Source organism: Toxotes jaculatrix, chromosome 17 (genome assembly GCF_017976425.1).
Source record: "Toxotes jaculatrix isolate fToxJac2 chromosome 17, fToxJac2.pri, whole genome shotgun sequence".
Classification (NCBI taxonomy): Eukaryota; Metazoa; Chordata; class Actinopteri; family Toxotidae; genus Toxotes; species Toxotes jaculatrix.
In genome coordinates this window covers 10,164,314-10,189,426 of record NC_054410.1, presented here as the reverse complement: position 1 = coordinate 10,189,426, position 25,113 = coordinate 10,164,314, and the positions used below count along the sequence as shown (strand labels likewise).

General features: G+C 40.0%; 1 protein-coding gene across 1 annotated transcript; it reads right to left on the bottom strand.

Moving 5' to 3' along the window:
- Positions 1-297: 297 nt before the first annotated feature.
- On the bottom strand, positions 298-24,263 carry cnksr1 (connector enhancer of kinase suppressor of Ras 1). Its single transcript, XM_041060636.1, has 21 exons — positions 24,041-24,263; positions 22,523-22,680; positions 19,574-19,776; positions 19,039-19,123; positions 13,235-13,276; positions 12,925-13,044; positions 10,658-10,717; positions 9,308-9,376; positions 8,954-9,082; positions 7,590-7,723; positions 5,700-5,845; positions 4,720-4,895; positions 4,567-4,600; positions 4,044-4,219; positions 3,613-3,686; positions 3,132-3,203; positions 2,694-2,764; positions 2,156-2,217; positions 1,980-2,070; positions 1,426-1,607; positions 298-1,239 (listed from the first exon to the last, which is right to left on the bottom strand). The coding sequence occupies exons 1-21, from the start codon at positions 24,090-24,092 to the stop codon at positions 802-804; spliced, it is 2,574 nt and encodes an 857-aa protein (XP_040916570.1). The 5' UTR covers positions 24,093-24,263; the 3' UTR covers positions 298-801.
- Between the last annotated feature and the right edge of the window lie 850 nt (positions 24,264-25,113).

Here is a 25,113-nt window from a genome sequence, read left to right as displayed (position 1 = left end):
TGGTGCAACTTCTACAAGATATTTCAGAGATTGTCACGTTCCCTTTTCATGAATCTAATGAAGGTTAGAATGAAAAGGAGCAGGGTTACATTGAACATTCACTTGTTTTGCTGCACGTATAGCAGGGTTGGGCAATTAGTAGGACTGAATCAGAACAGTGTTACAGCTCTGCCATATGGTTCATATACAGAGGTGTACACAGGTGTGAGGGTACAAGAGGGCCCAAAAAGGTTATAGCCTTGGCCAACAAGGAGCTAGAACAACAGTGTTTCTGCAGTGAATTCTCTGTGCAAAATATTTCAAATCTACATGTTTATTAATTCAATAAACAAATACATCCAGTATTTATAGCAAAACTGTATTTACATATCACATTACAAGTGGCATGACTTATATTACAAATTCTCATTGAATTCTAAGAAAAGTTTTATTTTTTATTTTATATCATAAGAAGAACAAGACAGCCTTCGAATCCCATAAATATATACTCAACTTAGATTGACACTTGGCAAATTGTTCTATTCTCTGTTGTAAACTCATATTTGTCGTGAGCAAGTACAAGGTTAAATTTGTTTCCAATAGAAAAAGAGGAACGAGAGTGCACTGATGCATTTCACTGAAATACTTGATTAAAGCTGATTTAGTGGCAATTTTTAACTTCTCTTTTCGGGTGAAAGTTAGCAGAGGACATGGTGAAATGTACCTCTCTCTCACACCGTGTTGCACGACAAGCATCTGCCATTTGACTGATTTTCGTAAACAAAGCAGTTCTGCAGTGGGGTTGACTGCTCCAGCGCGGTCTTATATGTAGAAGTAGTTCTCAGCAGCTTCTCCGCTCTCCACCATCTCACTCAGCTGTTTGTTTATTGAATCCTGCAGCGATCCCAGAGACAGTTCTAACACTGGACTGCTCTCTGTGGTCGGAGAACCCTGTGGGATCTCCAGGAGAACATCAGACGGCTGTGCGTCGACTAACTGCTCCCCATCGCTTAGGCTCAGTCTGTATGCGCCTTCCGCCTCTGTGGTGGCTGTTTCCTTAGCGACAGTTTCCAAGGCAACCTCGTCAGCAGGCGTGTCCTGCACCGTTGCGTTGGTCCCTCCTTTGGAAGCCATGGGTGCCAGTTTCTCGATTTCTTGAACTAGGTCCTCGTTTTGCTCCTTCCACTGACGGTACTTTATGGCTGTCAGGTTAGAGTCCTCCAAGATCTTGTTGATCTGCTGCAACTCTGCTTCTTTTGCCTGCAGAGCAAACAGGGGAGATCAGTGAGAACGCAGATGTACTGAAACACAGATTTGCCTGACTTGGACTGAGTGAGAACAACATGATTTGTCAAATAATCACTAAACTGAGTCAAAGTGGTTGTCCTGAGGCAGTATTTTGTCATATGATGCTGTGTCTTGAGAGTTAACGACTTTTCTCCTCACCTTCAGAGTGCTCTGCAGGGCCCGGAGTGTGTGCGCCTTCTCATTAATGACAGGGTTCTTGTTGCGTCGAATGAACGATTTCCTGAAGTGATCGTGTGTAAACGGCTGCTCGTGGCCGATCAGAGAAACTCCTCCTTCCTTTATGTTGTTTAACATCCTACCCATCTCATCCTCTGGGGCACCTTCTCACAGGGATGGAGACAAGGAAGCAAAGGAAGAGCAAGTAAAAAAGGGGACATGAGAGTGACAGGAGAAATGGATGGAATTAAATTAAAAACGGGTTAGTGGGATTTGGCTGACAACATCACATACATGAAGTTGTTATGAATTATCCATTTGTAGAGAGCTGATTGGACAAAAAACATCCGTAGGATAAAGTCAAGCAAATAACGTGTCAGGGAGGAGAAGATTTTTCCAAACACAGATTATTAAAACATCGATCAATGGAACTCAGTCTTCAAAGATTAAAGAAATTATTCATTGGGGGAGAAAATTAAAAAGCAGAAGAGAAAACAGGAAAGGAGCTGAGAAAGATGGAATCACAGGGTACCAACCTGTTCCTTTGCTGCCTCCTGCTGAAGGACTTGATAATGGCACCTTGTTCGTCTTCCCTTTGGGGCGAGGCAGAGTGTTGGACTGCACTTTCTGAAGCACATAATGAAACACATTATGACCTGAATGATACTCTGAATGGTGTGTGTGTGTGTGTGTGTATGTTTATTGAACTGACCTTGTTTCTTCTGCGGGGTGAAGGAGATCTCTCACTTTCTGATTCAGTCTCGCTGTAACATTCTGTTCAGAGATTCACACGGGTGTTAGATCAATGGCATTACAGTACAGTACAAGCCAGTGTATTAACAACACTTGTGTCCTACATTCAACTTTTTGAATCATTTTTACTTGGCTTTACTTGATTTGGTTAAAATCATATACTAAAACACAGATTCACACAGGTAACCATAGCAACAGTGTTTATGATTTGTTTGATGTCAGCACTCGGCTATCTGATGAATTCATAACCACTGATTAGCAAGAGTACAATCTTTATTTATCAAAAAAAAATCTTTATTTATAATGATAACTGAAAAAGTGTGAAGTGTTTGGACTTGGAGGGTGAAGAACCATCATCTTGCCCAGTTGTGCACTGTTTCTAACTTAGCTGATAAAAAGTAGTAAGAACATTTGGATGAAAGAAATCACTAAATGGATATTATAAATGCATACATTTTAGTGATCAGGGTTCTGGTAAAAGTAGAACATCGACCTACCCTCCTCACTATCGGGGCCTTTGTGGAACTTCCTGTGCTTTTGTATGGCTGTGATCAGACAGTTAATCCATCTGTTTTGCAGAAAACAAAATGACAAGCTTTAATACACTAACAATGAAGTTAATACATCTCGAATGTCTGGAATTATGCTGCCATATATTTAAATTTCATCATGAGTGATCATTGCTTCAAACAGCACAAACACAGGGTCCTAGAAAACCACCTGCAGGGGGCAGTACAGACCAACACCTGTTGCAGTATGTTTTAACACCTCTGCTGTGCTCACTGTTTGCAAAAAATGAATGAATGATGACATTATATTGGAGCTGTTGCACTCCAACAATCACACACTCTAGGCCCTCTTTTGAGGTTGTTAGCCTGCTGTTGTACAGATGTATTTTTGCAACTGGTTATTTATGTTAGATGGGCTCAACATACTTGCTCATGTCGCTGACATTGTCGGCAGCGAAGAAGAAGTTCTGAAACCTCTGGTGGTACATTTTGAACACGCTGGTGGAGGGAGAACAGAGGGAGGGGAGTCACAAACATGAATTGAATCTCAGAGCACAAGAAACTAGCTGCACACGTAAATACAAAAGCCTCAAAGTCCCATTCCTCTTCTCCTTCTAGCAGTGAGGAGATTCCACGAATTCATAAGACACAAGATACACTTTTTCCTTAACAGTTACTTTTGAAAACAGGAAATTGTGTTGTTTTGTTTCCTGCATCACCAATGTAACTATTGCAAAACAGATCTTCCACTGTGCACAGGGACAATAAAGCTTCTGTTTCAAACTGAATGACTAAAATAGTTATTCATCTCAGCACAGCATCTTTCATCAAATCTACAAACTACAAAGACCTGTATATTCCTGGATAAAAGCCTGTAAATATGATCCATCATTGAGTTCGTCCTTACTATTTTCTCTTGTGCTCTCCAGCGCTCTCTATGCTGTAGCTGGCTATATTGACCAGACCCTCTGCCTTCTCATCCTGTAGAAAAAATACACACACAAAAAAAGAAAAAAACATTTTAGCAGAGATTTAAAAAGAAAAGAATAGTAAAGTCAGAATACCTTATATTGTATTTGACTCCAAAACAAATAAAATATGTTTTTGGAATATATTAAGTGCCTAAAAATAATCTTTTATAATTTGGTGCCAGTTGCTGCTAAACTTTAAACAAGCCCTCAAATAAAAAAATACTTCCAACAATATGTTAAAACACACTATGCTACAGTTACATACAGTAAAATACAAAACCTAAACCATTTTTGACCCTTGGTGTTTCAAAGGTAATGCTTCATTTGGTTCTAAGGAGATAAAATCATTTTTCTCCCATATGCCCACCTGTTGGCTGGTGTACCAGTAAAGTGAAGGTCCCTTGAGGACAAACCAGAAGCGCTGCCATTTCTGGGTGATGAAGACACTGCTCTCCTTTCTCTTCTTCCACAGCCAGCCGTCGCAGTCAGGACGACCCAGCTCACGGCAGGACACGCGACGCCGGCTCAGAGCCGTCGTCATTCCTGGGAGGAGATGACATCCATGGGTAATCTCAGTTTTTGAGTGGCAGTGTAACCAGCTATTAGTTCTTGGTTTTGGCAAAAGTGTTTATCACTTTTCAAGTTAACTGTTCCAGGAACTATGAAAGCACATGAACACATTTGACATCTATGCTGAGTCTTGATTTTTGGTCATTTCTGGACTTTACTCCTTCCTATCGAAACATTTTCATAGGACAAACCTATAAAATAATCAACACAGTTTTTTCTAAAACTTGTGTCTTTTCTTCCTAGTTTTGAGTTGGTCTAGACTCTTGTCAACCCTATCCTGAATTCATTTTGACCTGGTTTTGGCTAAATATTCTGCTTACCTTTTGTAGAGCTCTTCTTAGTGTCTTTATCCCCCTGAAAAGACAGTCCGACAGAGTTCATTCAATGCTTCAAATGTAGTTTAATAAAAATCCCATCTGTTTAGTCTGGTTCAAACTAAAAATTTCTGTCGGAGAGCATTTTTTTCCTCTCACCGTGTGTCTAACCATTTCAGGGCAGGAACTGACGCTAGCTGTTTCCTGGTTGGCTCCCTGAGGTGAAGGACTTCTTAATGATCCAAATCGCATGGGTGAAAGACTTCTGGGCGATGGCGACCGGTCTCTTCTGGATCTTGGGGAGAGTCTTGAACTTTCCAAACTGCCAAACTCCCCTGAGAAAATGTGAGTTGACACTTACATGACAGTAACACAATTACTATTTAACACAGGATGAGTATTCAAGACTGAGCTTGTGTCAGCCGTCAGTGATCTACATCAAATACCCTTTTCTTCAATCAGCACCACTGAGTCTAAGTTATAACTCTCACTGGTGTTCATGGTACAAATGCTAATTAATCCATTAAGATAGCAATTACTCTGACTAGTTTTCCATTAAAAGAAAATTTTGTGATTTTTCTTTTTTTTGGCATCTCATCCATGGGAGGTCGGAATCTGAAATCCTTTTGATGTCACAGTAAAATGAAATCCAGCAGTCACCTAAACAGCCGTGGAAAATTAATTTTTTTAATACAGAAAAAAAAATTTAATGTGGAAGAGTGCACAATTTGAGGCTAAGAAAATGAAAAGTCATTTTTTATGTGGGAAAGACAGAAAGACAATTAAAACAGACGCACTTGTATGAACCGCAGTCTGCACAGGTTACAGTAAGATCTCAGAGGAACAGATCTTTTTGCTTTATACCACCAAATGTAAATGGGCCATTTTTTTAATTTTACCTGCACAGTGTTTCATGGATTTTCTTTACAAAGTTTAGCAGCTGATTTTTTTCCAATGTATTTAGCAGGCTTACATGGTACTTATTCTTTCATATCGGTTTAATAAAGATTTTTTTTTTACCCTCTCTGCACTATGTTCCTGCCAATATCCTGCTTTAACAACCGAAACATACTGAGCATGTTTGAGGGAAGAAAACATCTTGCAAAAGGCCTGGATTTCCTCCACAGTCCATTTCTTACCCGAGGCTGACAGCAATGACAACCTCCCTTGTTGGTTTTGATATGAAGTGAGTGTCAGACTCCCCTCTATCTCCTTGTAAGGGGAAAGCTCTGATTCCTCCTGTCCCATAGGCTGCTGACGTACTTCTGGTCCGTGAATGGCTTTTCTGTGACAGAAAACAAAGAGACGGATCACGACACCAGTCAAAACAGCTGGTGCAACATGGTGCATCCAGGTGCTTCTAAGAAGCTACAGCCTCTGAGGTTTTAGAATCAGCAGTCAAAAAGCATGCAGTTCACAGAAAATAACATGCAAACATGCAGGGGAAAAAAGGAGACGCTCTGTATGTATTGTAATGAGGTGAAACAGATCAATAGTAATATAAAGAGTGTAAACCACATATATTGGCACTTAGGGGAATGAAATATGACTCTATATGCTAGCACTCTAAAGTTTGCTTGTTGTTTTCCTTAGATTGGAGTTGTAGTTGTAGTGTATCAGGACGTGACAGGACTATTTACAACCTTAATGCACCATCCCCGCCTACTCCCTCCATTTGTCTGAGTACGCCTGCTCTCCATCAGCTTTCACCGATCTTTTTTCCTGTCCATCACTTTTTCCTCCCTGCTCCTATTTTTCTTCGTTGTCCTGCCCTTGTTTGTGTCTTTCTTCATCTCTCCAAACCTCCCTCATCTTTTCATCTTTCTCCCCATCTCTTCCTTTTCTCTCATTTCCAGTCAGACGTGGGTTGTGGGTGTGTGTGTAGTGGAATTTATAGCATTTGTGGTGTGACCTCATCGCAAACCTGGGAGATTAATGAGGTCAGGGTTCGTGGGAGTTTCAGCTCTATTGAGTAAATCTCTGGTATTTTAGTGAACCAAACTTAAGTCCAACCTCCTCTGTCTGTATACTGAGACGTTATTATGCTTCTAAACAGACTTACTGAATGGGCAAAGATGCACGTTCCCCCAGATGGCAGATAATTTTACAGGTTATTTGTGAAATTAAAACACTTTATTTTATTTTTATACAAAATGTATTTGTGATGAGAGACCCAAATACATTCACTGCTTCTCCGTGCATTACTACCATCTGGTGGTCAGTGGAACAGAGTGAAACCAGAAATGTACATAATTTCACCTGTATGCGTGTGCACAAAAATAAATAAATAAATAAAAGCACGGACCCACTCATCAAAACACTGCTCCATAGCACTACTAGTGGTAAAAAAAAACTTCTAAAGGTAGCTTTAATTTACTCACATACAGTACATAAATATATTGTGATTCATTCTGTTCTATGTGACCACTTTCTTTGGAAAAGCAAGAAAAATTCATGCTCTCACCAAAAAGATAGCTAATTAAAGCTAATTTAATATAAAGCTAATACAGCATAAAAACTAATTTATGCTCACCTAGAAAACAGCCGAGAGGGGATTCTTGAGAAGGGAAGGTTCAGGCTCCCTTGACTTAAACTATGTAAACAGTCCAGTTTCTGAGGGATGACTTGCTGTTTCACCTCTGGATACAATTATCCTAGACTGAAGTGGATTGGTAGATAATGAAACCTGTGTGTGTGTAACAACAATGCTGATGTGGCTTGGGGTTTGTTCAAATGACTTTGCAAACTATAGGAAAATTTCCTTTAATTTTTTATTATGCTGTCTGTGAAGCGGCAAACCAGTAATCCTCCCATCAAAAAATATATAATTTTGTATTATAATATTGATATGTTCTACAATAGAGTAAATATTCTAGAAAAATCAATTGAGAAATGCTTTAAGGATAAAGATAACCCAGGTGCTAATTTCTGTTTTTGATTCGTTAACCGAAATAAATAGCTGACAAATAAGAAAACGTTTTATCACATAACCAGAACTACTAAACTGAGCAGCTAATTTATGCACTCACCTAAAAGACAGGGACCTGACAGAAGCTGCAACCCTCTCGAATATAGAGTGCCTCGGATTCTCCTCCTCGTCCTTTTCCTCTTCCTCCTCCTCTGACCTCTCGTCTCTCTCCTCTTCCTCTTTCTGAAAAGAAATCTGCAGAAATACAGGCATGTGAGTGTGCACACCAAACTGTGTGTGTGTTTTTGTGTTTGCATTTAGGGGTTAGTGGAAGGGTTTGGAGGCGGATGTCATGTGGACTGTAATGGTGCCTTCACCTCAGGTCTCCTTCCGAGCACTCTGTGGCTCAGGGGATGAGACAGGAACACAAACACACAAGCATGCACACACGTACATAAAAGCACGCACACAGTCTGTGCAACTCTTGCTAAAAGCAGGGCATCTTGCGAGGTCAACAAGGAGTTGAAACACACAGCTGATTCACATCTACTTATGTGTGTTCTCACACTCCGCGCCACTAGCTAGATCTGAAATTAACATGGTAATGGTCACAAGGGGGTGTGAAATGCTCAGAGAGAGAGAGAGAGGCTGTGTGTGTGTTTGTGTGTGTGCGCTTTCAAATTCAGCGTGTGATTCGGTGTGTAGTTCAAAGACAACAGTCGGCATAGTGACTACTGAAAGCAGGTCAGTGTTTATGGAAACAGATCCCAAGTGATGTTAAGCGGAAATTGAAGAACCTTTCCTTTCTCATGAAACTGAGCTGTAGATAATGAAAATTGTTTGCATGCACCACTTGAAATGTTGGCTTGAGGTTCCTTCTAATGGATTCACAAATGATTAGAAAATTCTCAGATTAAGTTTTCAAGCCCACATGCTTATGAGGCAAAGTATGAACAAAAAAAAAAAAAAAAGCCACGAGGCAAATGCCAAATGTCGCTCTTAAAATTTCCCAGTCTCTGTGTGGCCCCTTCATGAGTAATTCTGAAAACAGTTATACAGTGATGATATGCACAGTTTTTCCTATTGTTCTGCCCCAGTGAGGTTGGTGGTGAAGGTACTGTGTGTGACACATGGATGAGAAAGCAAATGGTGAAATAATAGTTAACGAAAATTTATCTGAAACTCTGTAAGTGGCTATAATGTTCATTAAATCCCAAGATTTTCTTTATTTACTACTCAAAGTTTTGAATGGAGCAAACAATATATGCTATTCTTAGAGCCTTAAAAAGTTTTGGTCAAAGGGAAATCAACTACTATTATTAGGATCATAAATATGTCCATGTCAAATTTCCTGGATATGTATAAATAAACACTCTTTTCTTTGTAAATTAAAAAGGTAGATATAATCACACATTTCACAGACTCCTATGAGAGAAGTTAATACAATTGGTGGAGTGATGAGGTGAGACCTAAAAAATCCCTGACCTGTGTGGAAGAGACCTGCTGGACTGGGTCTTTGCGTTGCACTGACCCAGGGATCTTCTTCAGGACCAGAGTCACTCCTCTGGGATTCTCCCGCAGCTTCTTCACAAGATTTGCTCTGCTCCAGCCCACCTGAGGCAGCAACACAGGTGTTTATTCCAGTACGAAGGGAACAGATTTAGTCACTTTACAGGGACAGTACATGGAAAGAACTGTGTGTAAGTTGCTTTGCAGCTGAGACAGTTCACAGTTCATAAAGCCCAAAAGACTGACAGGACCACAGTCGTACAGTGCAATGGAGCAGTTCAAAATGCAGACAGGCTTGTATACGCATACTCTTTACACTTAGTCACTCACCACAATCTGGTCATTGACTTGAATCACTTCATCACCAGCCAAGATATTCACGTAGACATCATTCGAAGGCTGCAAAAGAAGGAACAAACAACATAAATATGAAACCTCTAACAAACAAAATCCAATCAAACAATAACCTGCGATATAATATTTTTCTTTAACTTTTTAGTGGTAGTGGAGCTCTGAGTGTGTTTGTTGCTACTTTACTGTTGACGTCATGGAAAAATAGCATCTCCATCTTTCTGTCCCACAGGAGAGCCACCCTCAGTTTACACACTCATTTTACAAGCCCTCCTTGTTCTGGCTGAAGAATACTCCTCCATCCTCCCGATCTCAGTGATCTTTGGCTTTCTCAGAAAATCATGCATCTGTGCTCCTTCTACAGGATGATTTTATTTTTCCCAGAAATGCATTTCTACATATTAAAACCCAAATCAATTTAAACTAAAGTTAACTACATCAGCATAATAAGGTAATTTAAAACTTTTAATGCCATTAATCCTATTTCCTCGTGGTTCTATCCAGATTAATAGTCAACTACAATCAATGTGTTTATTATAAATATAAAAATGGCATATGACAATTGCAACTAATACACATACATAGATGCTGAAAGCAATAATATCTTATGCACTGACAGTTTACATACTGTCTGCAGAATTTGGAACAAGCAGCCTAAAGCATGCATTTATAAATACAAAGTATTTGCAGTGCAAGGGCTCAGCTTGGTTTCAGTTTCAGAGCAATGAAGTAAAGAAAGATAAGCCGACAGCTAAAAATAATGTGTCACACAAAAGTATTTCCAAGGGGATTTCTGCCTAGTACAGAGCTCATGCTTTCGTGATAAATAAATCAAAATTAAAATGGCATACTTCAACTGCGCAGAGCAGAATTCATAGTAGAGAAAGACGTCATTGTACACTGATTTTCCGGCTACTGAAAACGACCACTAAATGAAATTTTATTGCCACAAATATAGAAGAGAGTTTATGCACTTTTGAAAAGAAGCCTAAAAAAAGGAAAAGTGATCATTCTCCTTCTTTATTTTTGCTTCACATAACTGAAAATATCTGAGTTCCGTCTCAAGAAGAGACCCAGACCGTAAGTGTAAAAGTGTAATCTCCTGTGCAAATATGTGACAGACCTGAGATGTAACTTGTGTCATATGCAACCCGCAGCTCTTGCAAAGAGACAAACTGTAGCTTTGGTCTGGAGTTCAAGAGGAGTGGAGCTTTGAGTCACGTTGCTCTTCAGAGGAGTGGTTAAGAGCACTGAGATTGCAGTGATGGTTAACTCTGTGTGGTCTGTGAGTCAACACTGAAAGAGGGAAAGTAAATGAGAGAGCCTGACCTCAGCAGCAGTTCCGGTCACGTAGTGGTTACTGGAGCCAGTGGACGTTATCTCAATCCCCTGGGGGAAAGAGAAACAGAAAGATGTTATTCACATTTCAGACTGATAAACATGCATATACAAGGAACTCTGCCATACACAATGTCAAATCACTGCATCAAAATTGATGTCTGTCTCCAGATATACTGATGGCCAATAATTACCCACCAGTCTGTCCCGACTGATTATTTTAAGTCATAATGGGAATGGGGTGAGGACAATAATCACACCCTAGATCATACCTGATTACATAATCAATACATATCACATGACAACAGAAACATGGATAGATTCAAACTTTGAACTGAGAGGAGCAGAGTCTAAGTACTGCTGAAAATATGAATGCTTTCTTTTGAACTGGTTTTGGACTGTAGTGGATTCTTTGTTTGGATCAGCCCTTGTGAGCATTGAATTCTTTTTGAACTTTTGTAGATTTCTTTACGCACCATCTGAGTACGCTGTTTTATTTTTGTAGCCCTGGCCCTTCTGTGTCTGTTCCTAGTTAACTTCCTGTTTTTGTCTTGTTTCCCACCTTTGCTGATTGTCTGTCCCGCCCTAATGTGAATCACCTGTTGCCAATTTACCCCAGCGCATATAGGTCTTGTTGCTCCCCTGTCTTTTTGTCTGTTGTTGTTGAACCTTTAATTTAAATTTGAGGAAAACGAAAGAGGAAAAAAAACTAGCTTGTGAATTTAGATCCACATTTTTTCATGAACGTGTATATTATGTTTTGTACTTTCAGCCTAGTCAATTATCATTCCTCCTGCCTCTCATTTCCCCTTCTGTCTTTAGTTCCGTTTGCTCTCAATCTTTTGGAGGGCAGAGCTTGTTATTGGTGATGCGCTCCAATCAATTTCTCTCTGTCGATTGAGGATAATCAGGGTTTTGTTTTGTTTTTGGCTAGATGTTAAGTACATTTGTTAAAAATGATCTAGTTCCTCTGTAGAAACAAGAATCACTCCCGGCAGGTTAGCTAAAACCCAGTCCTATTACACGCTTGCAGATACCCACAGACACATGCCATTATGCATCCATGGACACAAATACAGGCAAAATGCATGCTTGTCCATGGCATCAGAAACAGTGAAGAGGGGCTAGAAAACATGCATATTTTCTGTAAAGACATCACCCTAAAGATGATTTGGAAGGCCATTCAACTGGGTGAGTGAGCACAAGAAAATGGGACTTCTATTATCATCTAACAAGAGATTTTTACTTAATGGGCTGAATACACAAAGGGGAAGGAAATTGGACAAATGCACTGAACAAAATTGCGCTTTAGAAATGAAAGCTAAAAGGACACTGGATAATGTAGGTAACAGGCAAAGAAGAGAGCTATAATTGTTGTATTCAATGTACCGACTGAAGGATAAGGCATTAAGTGAAAAGAAGAGGCAGGAATAGAAAGTTGTTTATGAACAACTAGATGCGAGAGAAGGTTTCTGAGAAAGTAAAAAAAAAGTTGGTACAGTAAGAACCTTGAGTTAGATGAAAGAAGTGATGAGTGGAACCTAATGATGATGGAAACCTCCAGGTAATGATGAAGGCAGAAAAGGAAAACTGAAAATGACAGAGAGAATGAGAGAAAATGAGGCAGAGAAAGAGGTGATAGTCAAGAATCTGGTGAAGTGATAGAATGGGGAGAGAAGGTAAAAAATGACGATACTGAGATGTTAAAGTGCTGCACAGATGAGATGAACAGATGATGAGCAGATGCTGGAAAAAAAATCATCCAGAGGAAAGTAAAGAAGAGGCACATCTCTTGAAGAAGAGCTTAAAATGGTCAAACAGACCCTATGGAGTGAACAGTCAGTGAATGTAATAACTACTCAATTTAAAATGCGTTGTTGTGCTTCTCAAATGTTACATATTTTAAAAGATTGTGTCAGAGGGCAGTCGTCCACATACAGTAAGTTAATTGTTAATGTTAACTTCAAGTTAATACCTTGCTTGAATAGTACAACAATCAAAATTGCACACAGTGTGAGATGATAATAGTGAAGCAGAAAACAATGTTGATTTTCTAGTTGTGCTTCTTATTGGGGCTGCCGCCAGAAATTATTTTCATTGCTGTTTATTAAATTATATTTATTTTTTTCCTTGAATAATCAATCAATTCTTTATTTTAATTAAAATGTCAGACACAAGTGAAAAACATCCGTGAATATAAATATCATTGGCTCTACATCAGAAGGGTAGAGTTAAAAAGAGCAAGAAAACGTGTTTACCAGCTGATCACCAGGTGACACAGGCACTAGATCAACACTCTCGAGATGAGCAGTGTGGGTAAGAAGTGCTTCGGGGCTGGAGTTCAGGATCTCATCGCACACTGCCACCAACTGACGGCACTGGCAATTGAAACACAACTCAATTTACTCTGAGGAGAAGTCGGTTTTGATTACAACTTATACATACATAGTAAATCTCTTCCGGATACTGCTAAGATTATCTCACTAAATCCTTAACAACAGAAAAGGAAAAACCTACATTTTAAATTAGTAATAAAGTAAACAAAAACAAAATAATTAGCAGACTTACCACAGAGATGATGTCCTTTTCCTTTTCATAGACAGTGATATCCTGTTGGGTATGTGAAACAACATAACATGAGCTTCACAAAGCAGAATACCAAAATGAGACCACAGCAGCCTATGATACGTGATGCTGATATTGATTTGTGGAAATGGGACAATCTGACTCAAAACTCGTGTCCTATTTCCTCCTCACAGCATGAGTCAGGAAGTGAAAGGCCCCAGGTCTCCGGAGGCAAGAGAGGGATAATTCCAGACCTCTAGTGGAATTTACCTGGCTTTTATGAAAGGAGTACTCTTGTAGAAATGAATATATGCGTAAAACATTACAAATATTTTACAAAATTAGCAGTACAGCAGGGGAGCGACATCTCTCATGGTGTGTAAAGTCCACCTAATCTGAGGATTCACATTAAACTGCACACACACTTTAAGTACAGTCTGTGTATATAAGTGTGCACCAAGTACTTTCACACACATGCAGGAAGTCAGTGGTCAATGTCACCCTTATTAGATCCAGTATATTGGAACTAAACTGCTTAATCTCTGGTTTCTGGGAGGAAGGCATTGTAACGCTCCTACAGGCATTGATATGAGGTACCGTAGCTGGCCTGGGAGCTCAAAAGATCAGGCGGAGGTTTTGAATGAAGGATGATGATGAGATGTTAAAAGAGAAGAAGGCAGATATTTACACAGCACTGAAAATGTATTGAACAGATTAATGCCACATACCATTATTGCCCATAAGCTAATTTGCAATGCCTGATGATGTGTGAGTTACATAAAGCACTGTAAGGGGAAACTAATCCCTGTGAAATGTAACAAGGGATCAACGGTGAACACAGTTGGATTTCTGTGCTAATTAAAGGCTGTGACACAAGACTGGAGGGAGGGCTATGACTAGGGGAGGTTTCAAGTGTGTGTTGCTACAGTTCCTTCTGGTATTTGTTTGAATATGGATATCTTAGAGATAGCACTGCAAAATGTTGTGTATAAACACTTAGCAATGTCCTGATCTTGATCTTGATCCCTACTTGAGCAAAGTAATATTATCGTGACACACTGGCTGCATGCTAAACTCAGACTCGTGTTAAGTAGTTAGTTACTTTCTAGCTTGTTAGTCAGGCTTCATCTGTAGCATAAAGAGGAAATAATTAATTGAGGATAGATATTTAAAACAAAACTTCAACAAGAAGCTTGACTTTAAAAGACATATATACAAGACATTTGTATTTGTCTTGGACAAATCAACAATTTCACCAAAGGTATTACTTTTGAACCTGAGGGGAACACGGCTGTACCAAATTTAACAACCAACCCATCCAATAGTTGTTGAGATATTTCATGTATGCACCAAAGCGGTGAGCAACTGACTGACTGACATAACCCTTGAGCCACTGTGCTAGTGTGCCCTAAAAACATTTAGTATAATCTGTAATGACTGACAAAGTAAATGTTATGATAAACCTAATCCATAAGGGATAAGAAAATGAACGACAGAAACTTTTTTTTCCTTTTTCTTTAAGTGACAGTTGTGTTCATAATAGGTGAGGTTTAAACTCGTCACCTCCTACACACACACTTCTGCCTTTGCTTCTCTAGTAACACATCTTTATTTCAAGCATCTCACCGTTGTCTCTTGGACATACGGTAAAAATACAACAACAATCGCATCTCCGACTGTGGCTTCCTCACAACCACGCAGCCTGTTCTGCATTTCTTTGCTATCTCTGCCAGAACAGGAAATGACACTTTCATGTGTGTGAGGTGGGACACAGGTCCACTTCTGCCCTGAAACTGATGTGATGTCAGGAGGGCGTGGTGGGAAAACAGACAGCACGAACCATTGCTTCTCACTGCTTTCACAGCGAAGATGAGTCTGTATCCATACAAAGACAATTGTATGCCCCTATCATCCCTTTCTGAGTTAACATAATAGTTACAAGGTATTTCGACACATAGACACACAAACGCATATATGAAGCATATGATGCTTTTGCAGAGGTCACAGTGTTTCATTGCAGAGGCAGAGGCATATGAGGACATGAGGGGGGAGAAGACGAGAGGAGGGGAAACAAGGGAAGAGAGGAGAGGACAGAGGTGTTTAGTTTGCAACAGCCTCCAGCATATTCGCGCTCCACTCGCATGCCCTTCTATTCAGAAGAAATTAATTGAAAAAAAAAACTTCACTTGAAAACTGCTACTGTTTTTCTAGGAACCCCTCAGGTTTTGCAACAAATGATTTCATCTAACAGTGTGGTTTTTGTATAGATGAACCACTTTCAGTTCACACTCAGGGACCTGCAGTGTTGTCATAAAAGACGAAGTATTAATTTCATTGCCACACAGTCAAAGTAACAAGCATCTACTTCACTTGATCAAAAGAAAGGTTGTGTTGTAAGGCATGGTGTGCGGCTTGATCAGGCGGTGCTCTAACTTTACAGCAGTGCCTGAAAGCTGTTCTCTCTGTAGTTGTCTAGGAAACAAAGACAATCTATTATGTGGGTGTTGCATTCTGGAAAAAAAAAAAAGAAAAGCGGACAACAAGAATGTATGCAGCCATGCATGGACCCACACACACACAAAAAAGGCTGAAACTAACACAGAAAGACGCAATAACACACATGAATGTGCATGGACGTTCAAATACAGACTGTTGATTATAGGCATAATTGATCAGATTTAGTTATTTTCTGTCTGCTGTTGCCTGCAGCTCAATATACAAATACAATATATCAAAGCCTTATATATCAAAAGCTGTGTCCAGTCAAACCCTGTCATATCTGTTAGTTTGTTTACATACTTGGACTCCACCAGTTGATATCTTCTATTTGCCACCAGGTCACAGACTTGCTATAAAAACACTGGGAGACATACGGTAACTATGTTAGATCCCTTTTACACCTGCTCCTCATCTTTCAAATGAAATTTCCTGTCCATGTTTATCACTCCACTCAGCAAAGAGCAGTCATAGATTGCAGGCATGGATTTTCTCAGAAGTATGCAGTTCTTAAAATGCAGGTTAAACATTAAAATCTCTTAAGAGTTACATTTTCACCTGGGGTTTCTAATGTCAACGGCACTTTCAAACGTTAGATTTTGCAACAGAAAAGCTGTTTTCTTCTTCTTTTTTTTTTTAGAATCACCATTAAGCTCACGTACCTTAATGCAATGCCTCCCAATTCATTTAGCTCTCAAATACAAACAAATACAGACTGAGAGTGTGCTTCTGTGAAACTCAGACCTGACAGCTCCAGTGTTGGATCCCAACCACACCAGCTGACCTCCACTGCCCTCAGGGTGTCAGAAGAAACACACAAACACTCAAACCCACACAGCCAAACAGGAAATAAGAGCCCTTTCTTTGGTGTGAGGACTGTGGTGTAGCTGTGGATGTAGTTCTTGAGACAAACGCGTCATGATGTAGCCAGGGCCTCCTGACAGGACGTCAAACATCACGGGAGGGGGGCTCAGTTACCCCGGAGCTGACTTAAACTAGCCATGAGCCTTTAGTGTATTCTGTATGAATGTTATGGTAGTGCTGTTGATACGATTGCTATGGTATAGGGTCACACACAAGCTTATGTAATGTGACTCATCTTTGTGTTTGAAACAAAGTGTGTGTGTGTGTGTGTGTGTGTGTGTGTGTGTGTGTGTGTGTGTGTGTGTGTGTGTGTGTGTGTGTGTGTGTGTGTGTGTGTGAGAAACAGTGTTCCTCCATATAGCCTGCAGGTTGATAACACTATGATGACAGTTAGATAGATGAGGTCTGAACCCACGTGCCTGAGGATTTTTCATATTCTTGTCTGTTAAACAGCTGCTCAAACCTGACCTTTACGCTCATCTGCCAAGGGTTTTTTAATTAACAACTACACTGCACCTGCAAAAACAAAAACAGGCAATACATAGGTTTTATAGATATAGATCTACCCTATCCATTACCAGTGTTGTTTTGTGAATGGAATTAGTTACTGTGGTAATTTAAACCACTCATTCAGTGGGTGAAGTTTGAGAACAGGGGAAGTCCAAAAAAAATGAGCCGTCAAACTCTTTTCACTTCTATGACACTTCTGATGTCATTTTGACAAGTGAGCCAATCACAAACTAATTTACAAGACGCCGAACTTACTGGATAAAATAATCTCGGTATAAAACTACTTCTTTATGGACAATAGTTCTTAACTTTAAAACACCTGCACGCATTAACACACAAGTGGGCACCGAGTTCCAAAACAGGAATTAAGCAAACAATAGCCAGCCATAACCAAACGATGATCCACCTCTGTGAGGGACCAATGACAAAAGCAAGTGAAGGTTTTAACTTACTAATCACTCACTAAGTGCTCGGCTTCCATATTTATGGAGCAGGCAATGAATGAAAACAACAGTTGACCGGCCCAAATCTGATTCACTTTGTAGTAGCAAAAACATCCGATCAGTCAACAGGCTAAATCACTCTCTGAAATCCGTACTTCCTTCCTCTCCCTCTGTTCCGCCAAATTCGTAAGAATAATGCCACCGCTATTATAAACCAACACAGAGACCATGACTCTTATTTCTCACACAAAAGTCCTGTAGACTTGTTGTAACTCCTGTGAATGGCTGAACATGTGAGATCTGGTTGAGACTCTCCTCATATGGCTAGGACAGCATATCTCAAATGATGTTTCAATTATTACTAAACCTTTAAAGAAAAAAAAACCCACACTGAGTGAATAACAGGCAGAGAATACAATTGTTGTCTTGGAAAAGCGTGGGCTTCAGCCATTTTAAGCAGTCAAGCAAAGTGCAAAAGCAGAAAAAGCAACATCACCTTGTTGAGAACTATCCAATCACAGTGGTGAGAACTGTACCTGTCGTGCTGGGCAGGCGTCCAGAGCTGGCTATAGAAGTACTATATATAAACTCCTCTAAATACTTAGCCTTCTCTCTCCCCCACAGCTTCCCTACAACTTACTACCTCCTTACTGCCTCTCTCTAATTATCCCTCATTCTCTTGCTATCTCTGTATCTCTATCTTATTTTTGTCTTCTTCACTTCTGTCACCCTCTTTATCTCTAATGTCACTATACTGTCGTTTCAGAGTTAACGGTCTGTCTCTCTGCCTGTTGCTCTCAGCTGCTGAGTAACACACGCTCCTGCAGGAGTCAAAAGTCATTTAACAGTAGCGGTGCAATCCCTCTCTCAGTCTCCTCCTTCTTTCTCTGCCTTCCCCTTTGCTTCTGGCTCTGCCCTTCCCTCCCTCCCCTAGGCACCACAACATATCCAGGCCTGTCTGTTCTGCTACCTGTGAGAACTTATCACCCAGTTTTGAATTTTCTTTCTTGTTCCTTTTCTTTCATAAATTTCACAGTATCATGAAGAGGTAAACCCAAGCAAAATCCAGATCTCCTCTTTGGCAACCCCATCAACCAAAGCTTCTTCAAGGTACAGCTGCCTTCAAATATGCCAGGAATGTAAAGATAAAGAATGCATTACACAGGCCAAACTGAAGAACAGGGAGTGTGTTTGTGCTTCTGTTATCCTTGTTGAATTTTAGCCGATCGGTCAACAGGTTGCAGTTCCTCTTTGGAAATTTAGTGTGCTTGAAAACATGATTTACTCATGTGTGGTTCCTCTTAACATTAACCTCATGTTTTCATGAACGTATGTGCCACAAATGCACTAGACTAGCACACAGTCACTCAGTTTGAAAAAAAAGAGAAGCCTTTTTTCATTTTGCCCGCAAAAGGCAACCATTTCATGAAAATAAAAACATAGACATACAAGAGTTTTATTTACTTAATTGCTTAATGCCATGAATGGACCAACCTTGTGGACAATATCTCCCAGGTCCCTGCAGTAGCTGAATATGCTCTTGGTGGTAGTGCATTCACTGAGCTGAAAAAACTGACACCTGAAAAGACAGGGATTATATTTCAAGTAAGTCTGGATAGAGACTGGAAGGACTGCAAGCGAGTACAATGATATAATTTCACACAGGTATTTAAAATGAACAAAGACAAATTAGGAATCTAAGAAGGACACACAATGTGAAAATGAAAGACAGCAAACCAAACGGACTTGTATGGAGCAGGTATCAGCTTTCTTAAGAAGGGACAACAGGTAAACAGCAAGTCAGTGCGTACACCAAAACATTCCCTTATCCCACAGAGGCTACACCTCTAAATTACTTTAGCCCACAGCCATCCTTTTTACATAAAATCCACAGCAACAAAAACTACAGCCAGAACTATTTTTGTAAGACACAGCAGAGAACATTTCTCAGTAAAAAAAATAACTGCAGAATAAAACAGGATTTCAAGTACTGTATATATAACAGTTAGATAACTCCCTCTTTACAAACCTGTTCAGCAGGGAGAAGAGTCCTTTGGCAGAGGTGATGAGCTCCACTACAAGCTGCAGAACTCCTGGCGGCAGCTTGGTGACGCTCTGTCCGTCGTAGTTGTTGAGCCGCCAGCGGTTCTGGATGCCCATCTGGAGGGTGTGGGCAACAGCACGCAGCTTCTCTGTCAGACCACGCAGGCTCTCTCCACCTATACCATACGTCTTGGAGAGCAGACACACACATACCAAAGACTTCACAGAGAGCTGGGGCCTAATGTTTAAGACAAATTTCATATACTTTGTCTGCATTTCTGAATTTTATGTTGATGTACAGTTTTCTGGCCAACTGTTTATGGATAAATTTGTGTCATTTCCCAGACTGTCGAATACAGCAGTCCCACAATAAATCCTCTCTTCCTGAAGGGCTTTAGAGAGAACTATATGATCAATTTGGAGGCAAAAGTTTGTGGTGCTGTTGAACTATATTGTGTTACAGTGAGAGGTGGTTCTAATGTTTTGTCTATCCCATTTATATCAGAGAGGGGAGACTTCATATTAGATAAACCCCCACAGCCCATACAAATCAAAGGCACCACAAAAATCATACTCCCAGCCCTAACAAATCAAACTGTAGCTAGGGATTAAATAAAACTGAGATAACTTTGAAGGGTCTTTAATAAGACAGAGCTCCTCGTGTCTCTTTCATGTGCCTGTCATCACAGTTTTCTGCCCAGCGGTGTGAGACGTGACTCTTCACAGCCACTGAAGAAGAGGCAGGCTATTGTCGTGACCCACTCATCTTTGGTCAAGAGGTTTGGACCGGTCAGGCTTTGTTGTAACACGTCAACCAGCCGGAACAATCCTCGGTCAACAAGTGGCCATGAATTTTTCATGGCCTTTTCAATGCTGTAGTTGTTAATTATGTAACTGTGTACTTGAATGTGTTTGGTCTGATTCATGTGAGCTTCTGATGTTTTTTTTTTTTTTTTTTTTATGAATGAGCACAGTGTTCGCACTTCACGGAGCTTCAAGACAGAGAGGAAAGAGAGGAAGAGAATGCATACACATTGGTAAGGTAAAGATTCAAAATGTGCATTTGTTATGTTAAACAATGTGACACAAGTCCATAACCTTTTACTATGAGAAGACCCTATTCACAAACGTATTAACACACTCATTCAGTTAAGCTTTGGGTTGAACTGTTAATGCTGTAATGACTATTTCAATCAGTATTACAGTTATTTCGACAATTCATCGACAAGCAGTTTAAGCAGCCCGAGCTTTAGTCTGATGTTCGCAGGCTGTTACGCCACCAGAGCTGGAAGCTTGCCTGGTACTGTCCTGCTCAATTAGTCCTTGCAATGAAACAAAGGCCACTCTGGAAACACACAAACGCCCCCACACACACCAACGCAACTATTTAAGTGTCCTAAAACTCCCTCTCAAAATTGGAAAGGGAGGAAAATTAATCAGGCAGGAGAAAAGGAAAAAAATAAATAAAATGGGACAGAGTATCAAAGGGGAGGTGGAAATGTTTTTTTTAGTTGACTGCAAACTTTAGCAGAAATTTGCATGTAAAGCGTTATGCGCAAGCTTTGGTGTTCTAAATCTGCTTTGGTTGCGGTTTAAGCATGACTAGCCCTTTGATGTTGGCTAGAAAAAATAAAGTAACTATTTTACTATGATATGCTTGACTAGGGGGAATTTTGATATAAAGGTGCTGGGCAAAGTGAAGCAGTGAACTCAGACTTGGTGCATGTCGCTAAAGGCTCTGAGTAGTTCAGTGAAGTAGGACTTGTATGGCAATAAGAGCAGCTGCTGTGTGTTCTGGCTGGATTTGTACAACAGCTGCTGGTTCTGCTGTGCAAACAAGAGCAGGATCTAAAAACCAGTGTGATTGTGGAGAAAAAATAAACCTCTGTTCTCCAGTATCAGACCATACACAACAAGACAGGAAGATGACTGCTCAGTAAATATCTAGAGCACACCTCTCCTTGCATATTGCCTCCACAACACACACAGCTAAGCAGCCTTGGAAACACAGAGCACTGCTATGGACACGTATTGTACACACAAACAGTGTTCATACATAAAAACACAGTTTCTGCATGTAGGTCCCTGTTATGAATTACTCCCTGGGAGAGACCCCCTCTGAGCGCCACCCCAACCCTAACCCTAACCTTAACCCCTAACCCATGAACAGTCATGTTATAATATGTTATAATAACAATATTTATATTATAACAATCTCCAACTCCAACATTGCCAAAACAATTTAGAAATTAAAGTTATCAGAAATTAAATAAATATACTCTATATACATAAAAGTGGCAAAAATATACACAAGCACACAACAGCAGAGAATAACAATGATATAAAATAAAAACAATATAATCTTATTATTTCAGAATACCGTCATAAAAAAATAATAAAAGAATAATATACAAATAAAATATAGAATAAATATTCTGAATAGCACAAATCCTTCGTCACACAAATGAAAACACACTAAAGGAAATCTAATTATAACACTTTTGCACTAAGAGCAGCAAACAAAAGCTAAAACTAAAACCTGACCTTTCTGGCCATTATTGATGATGCAAAATCATCCTGAGACATGGCTGACCTCAGGTATGACTTGATCAACTTTAGCTTTGAAAATCTCCTCTATACAGTGGTTTCCCTCCCCCATCCCCGCCTTGTCCCTTCCATCTGAGAGAGACCCAGAGGTGAACTGTCCCCCGTGCCCCCCTCCCCTTTCCCCTCCCAACACAGCTTCTGAGCATGGCACCTTCTCAGCAAGCAGGTGCGCCTGCGCCAGTTTGCTCATTCCCCACACAGTAATATGACAGATAATAGAAAACTGCTTAGCGGCGCAGATGATTTTTTTTTTCCATGTGGTTGTCCCGCCCCCCATGTGATGCCCCCTCTTGCCAAAAACCACCACTGATTCTGTTTCCTCACTTACCAGAGAGCAGAGTTTCTCCACAGCCTCCAGTATGAGCTCCTGGTGTCCAATCTTATAGACCCCCAACTTTTCCAGGTCCTGAGAGGTCAACTGGAGCAGGTCCAGACCTGACAAATGCCACTCCGAGACTGGGTACTGATGCAGGGGGGCATCCAGACCTGGCCACAGTGCACAAACACACAAATATTTCAACCACATGAGAAGCACAAGCATAAAACCCACACAGTCAGAAAAACCCATGCATGTACAGGTAGAGACATGCAGAGTGAGCATGGACTAACTGCTCTGCTGCATGTTGAGTAATTATGTTTGAAAAAAGTCAAAATTTGTCGTTGAAACTTAAAGGATTTATATCATTTACATGCTAAATTGTTAATAAACTATATGATGATGATATTATAATGTGAAAAAAACGCAAGTGCTCTTATGTTAACTGTAAGTTTTTGAAATAATGACTTTAGTAACTATAACCACTTCAAAATAAAAATCATAAATAGGATTAAAACACTTAAGTCTTAAGTGTGTTACTTATAATAGCCATTGGTGGAAGAAGTATTCAAATAATTGACATAGTAAAAATAGCAATATTACACTATAAACATTCACATTAGAAGTCATGCAGTTCATATTTTACTTAAGTAAAAGTATTGACAAAATACAGAACGTGCATAAGGTATCAAAAGTACTCAAAGCAGAATGACCCCTGTCAGTGTTATGTTATTATGTAATTGGATCATTATTATTGATATATTAATATGTAAGTGGTGCTTTACTGTTGTTTGCTATAAAATGCTATCTCTATATATCTGTCTATATATACTGTTAGGTACTTTAATCTGTGACAAGGCATCATACTTTATACTGATCATAAGTTTTGTTTGTAAAATCTTAATCTGCAACGTAACTGGTTGTTATACAGATTATACAGATGTTGTTGAATAAATGTATTGAATATGAGTACTTTAGTAGTAAAGTATTTTAGTAAAGTACAAGTATAAAGTCAAACTGAAGCAGTAAAATAAAGTAAAAGTACCTGAAATTGTATTTAAGTACAGTACTTGAGTAAATGTACTAAGTCACTTTTTTACCACTGCACCTTTACTGTAGGCCGGTATTCTAATACATTTCCTTATACAACATTAGAGAGTATTAATCCATGTACCTTATAAATTAATGAGCAGTATAATCTGTGTAAATGACCCTTTGGTCGAAGGAAGACAGAAACCAAACAGGTCAGTGAGCGCAACACGTCCTTGGAGTAAACAACAAACAGTCATGTCCACAGTTTGTAATCATACTATCTCAGTTGTTGACTGATCAGAACAAGACTGTTGTGGCTTCTCCCTCGGCACAGGCCACTTCCTCATTCCACCTCCACCTTTCACTTCCAAGAGGATTTGTGTGGCGCTTCTATTTCTGACTTTACCGTCCGAGCCAAAGTACCTGTGAGGCGATCAAGGAGTGACAAGAAAAGAATAGAAAAAAAAGAAACAACACAAGGCGAGACATGTTCCTCACCTTGGAGCCACTCGCTGACTCTCTCCTCGCTCCAAGACGTTATAGGCTCCATGCTCGGAGATCTGCTGCAGTCGCTCGTTCAGTTCCCAGCGCTCCTGGCCGATTTCTACCTCTCCGGGCTGCTGGAAGAAGGAAAAACAGATCCTGATTTGGAGTCGGACGATGACGAATGGCACTCCTTCTCACAGGTACAGGTAAGAGTCCCCCTGCTGTCAGCCAATACGAAACTGTCAGGCTCGATCAGGAGCAAAGACCCCTCCCTTCTACCCCCCACCTCCCTCCTTACCTGGAGGAATAGTTAGAGAACGAAATGTGCTGCAGCTTTAAGGCTTCATAACTTCCCTCATAGTTTTACTTTCATGCACAGTCACGTCACCCGCACGATAAAGGCGCAGGGCCTACGGTGATCACACAGCAGCATGTGGAGGGATACAACGGCTGGACACAATAACAACAACAACAACAACTGTACATTGTAATGTAATTCAGTATAATAACCCTGTAATAATGCTACTTTTGGGGATGTGTTAGAGAAATCTTGCGTTAACCCTGTGGTCATTCTTGGGTGTTGAAGTTGCATTTGGTTGCAGTATAGCGCAACTAGTTGTGATCCCTCTAAGCAAAATTTACACACTTTCTGATCCAGCTTTTAACCCCCGCCCCCCCGCCTTACCTTTCAGAAACTGCCTTAAAGGAAAAAATAACTTTCTCTCCCTGCACAGACCAGCACATCTAATCCTCTTTAACAAGTCCGCTGGTTAGGCTGCTCTCCTAGGAATTTTCTGGAAATGTTTTCTATCCTGTTTTTATCCTTTGAGCTGCGTTGACTTCTGGGCTCCAGTGTGAGAAAACCTAGCTTTAACTTTATTAATATTTTATTAATGCCCAATATTTATTTATTTATTTATTACAGTATGAGAACATTTCTGCCTCCTGAATTATTTGCAGTATCAATAATTACATCAGATGCATGCCACTGGAGGAAGTTATTTGTGAATAATTCATCCATATCTACACAAACAGATCATTTTTGACTTGAGAGAAAACACAGAGATATTATTAATGTATAATAT

Bases quoted from the DNA above. Each gene is read 5' to 3' on its own strand.
- cnksr1 (XM_041060636.1), bottom strand. From the start codon at position 24,092: ATGGAGCCTATAACGTCTTGGAGCGAGGAGAGAGTCAGCGAGTGGCTC. The intron at 22,681-24,040 runs GTGAGGAACATG...CACTGTGGCCAG, and splicing joins AGTCAGCGAGTGGCTCCAAG to GTCTGGATGCCCCCCTGCAT. The intron at 19,124-19,573 runs GTTTGTAAAGAG...CTGTCTTTTCAG, and splicing joins CTCTTCTCCCTGCTGAACAG to GTGTCAGTTTTTTCAGCTCA.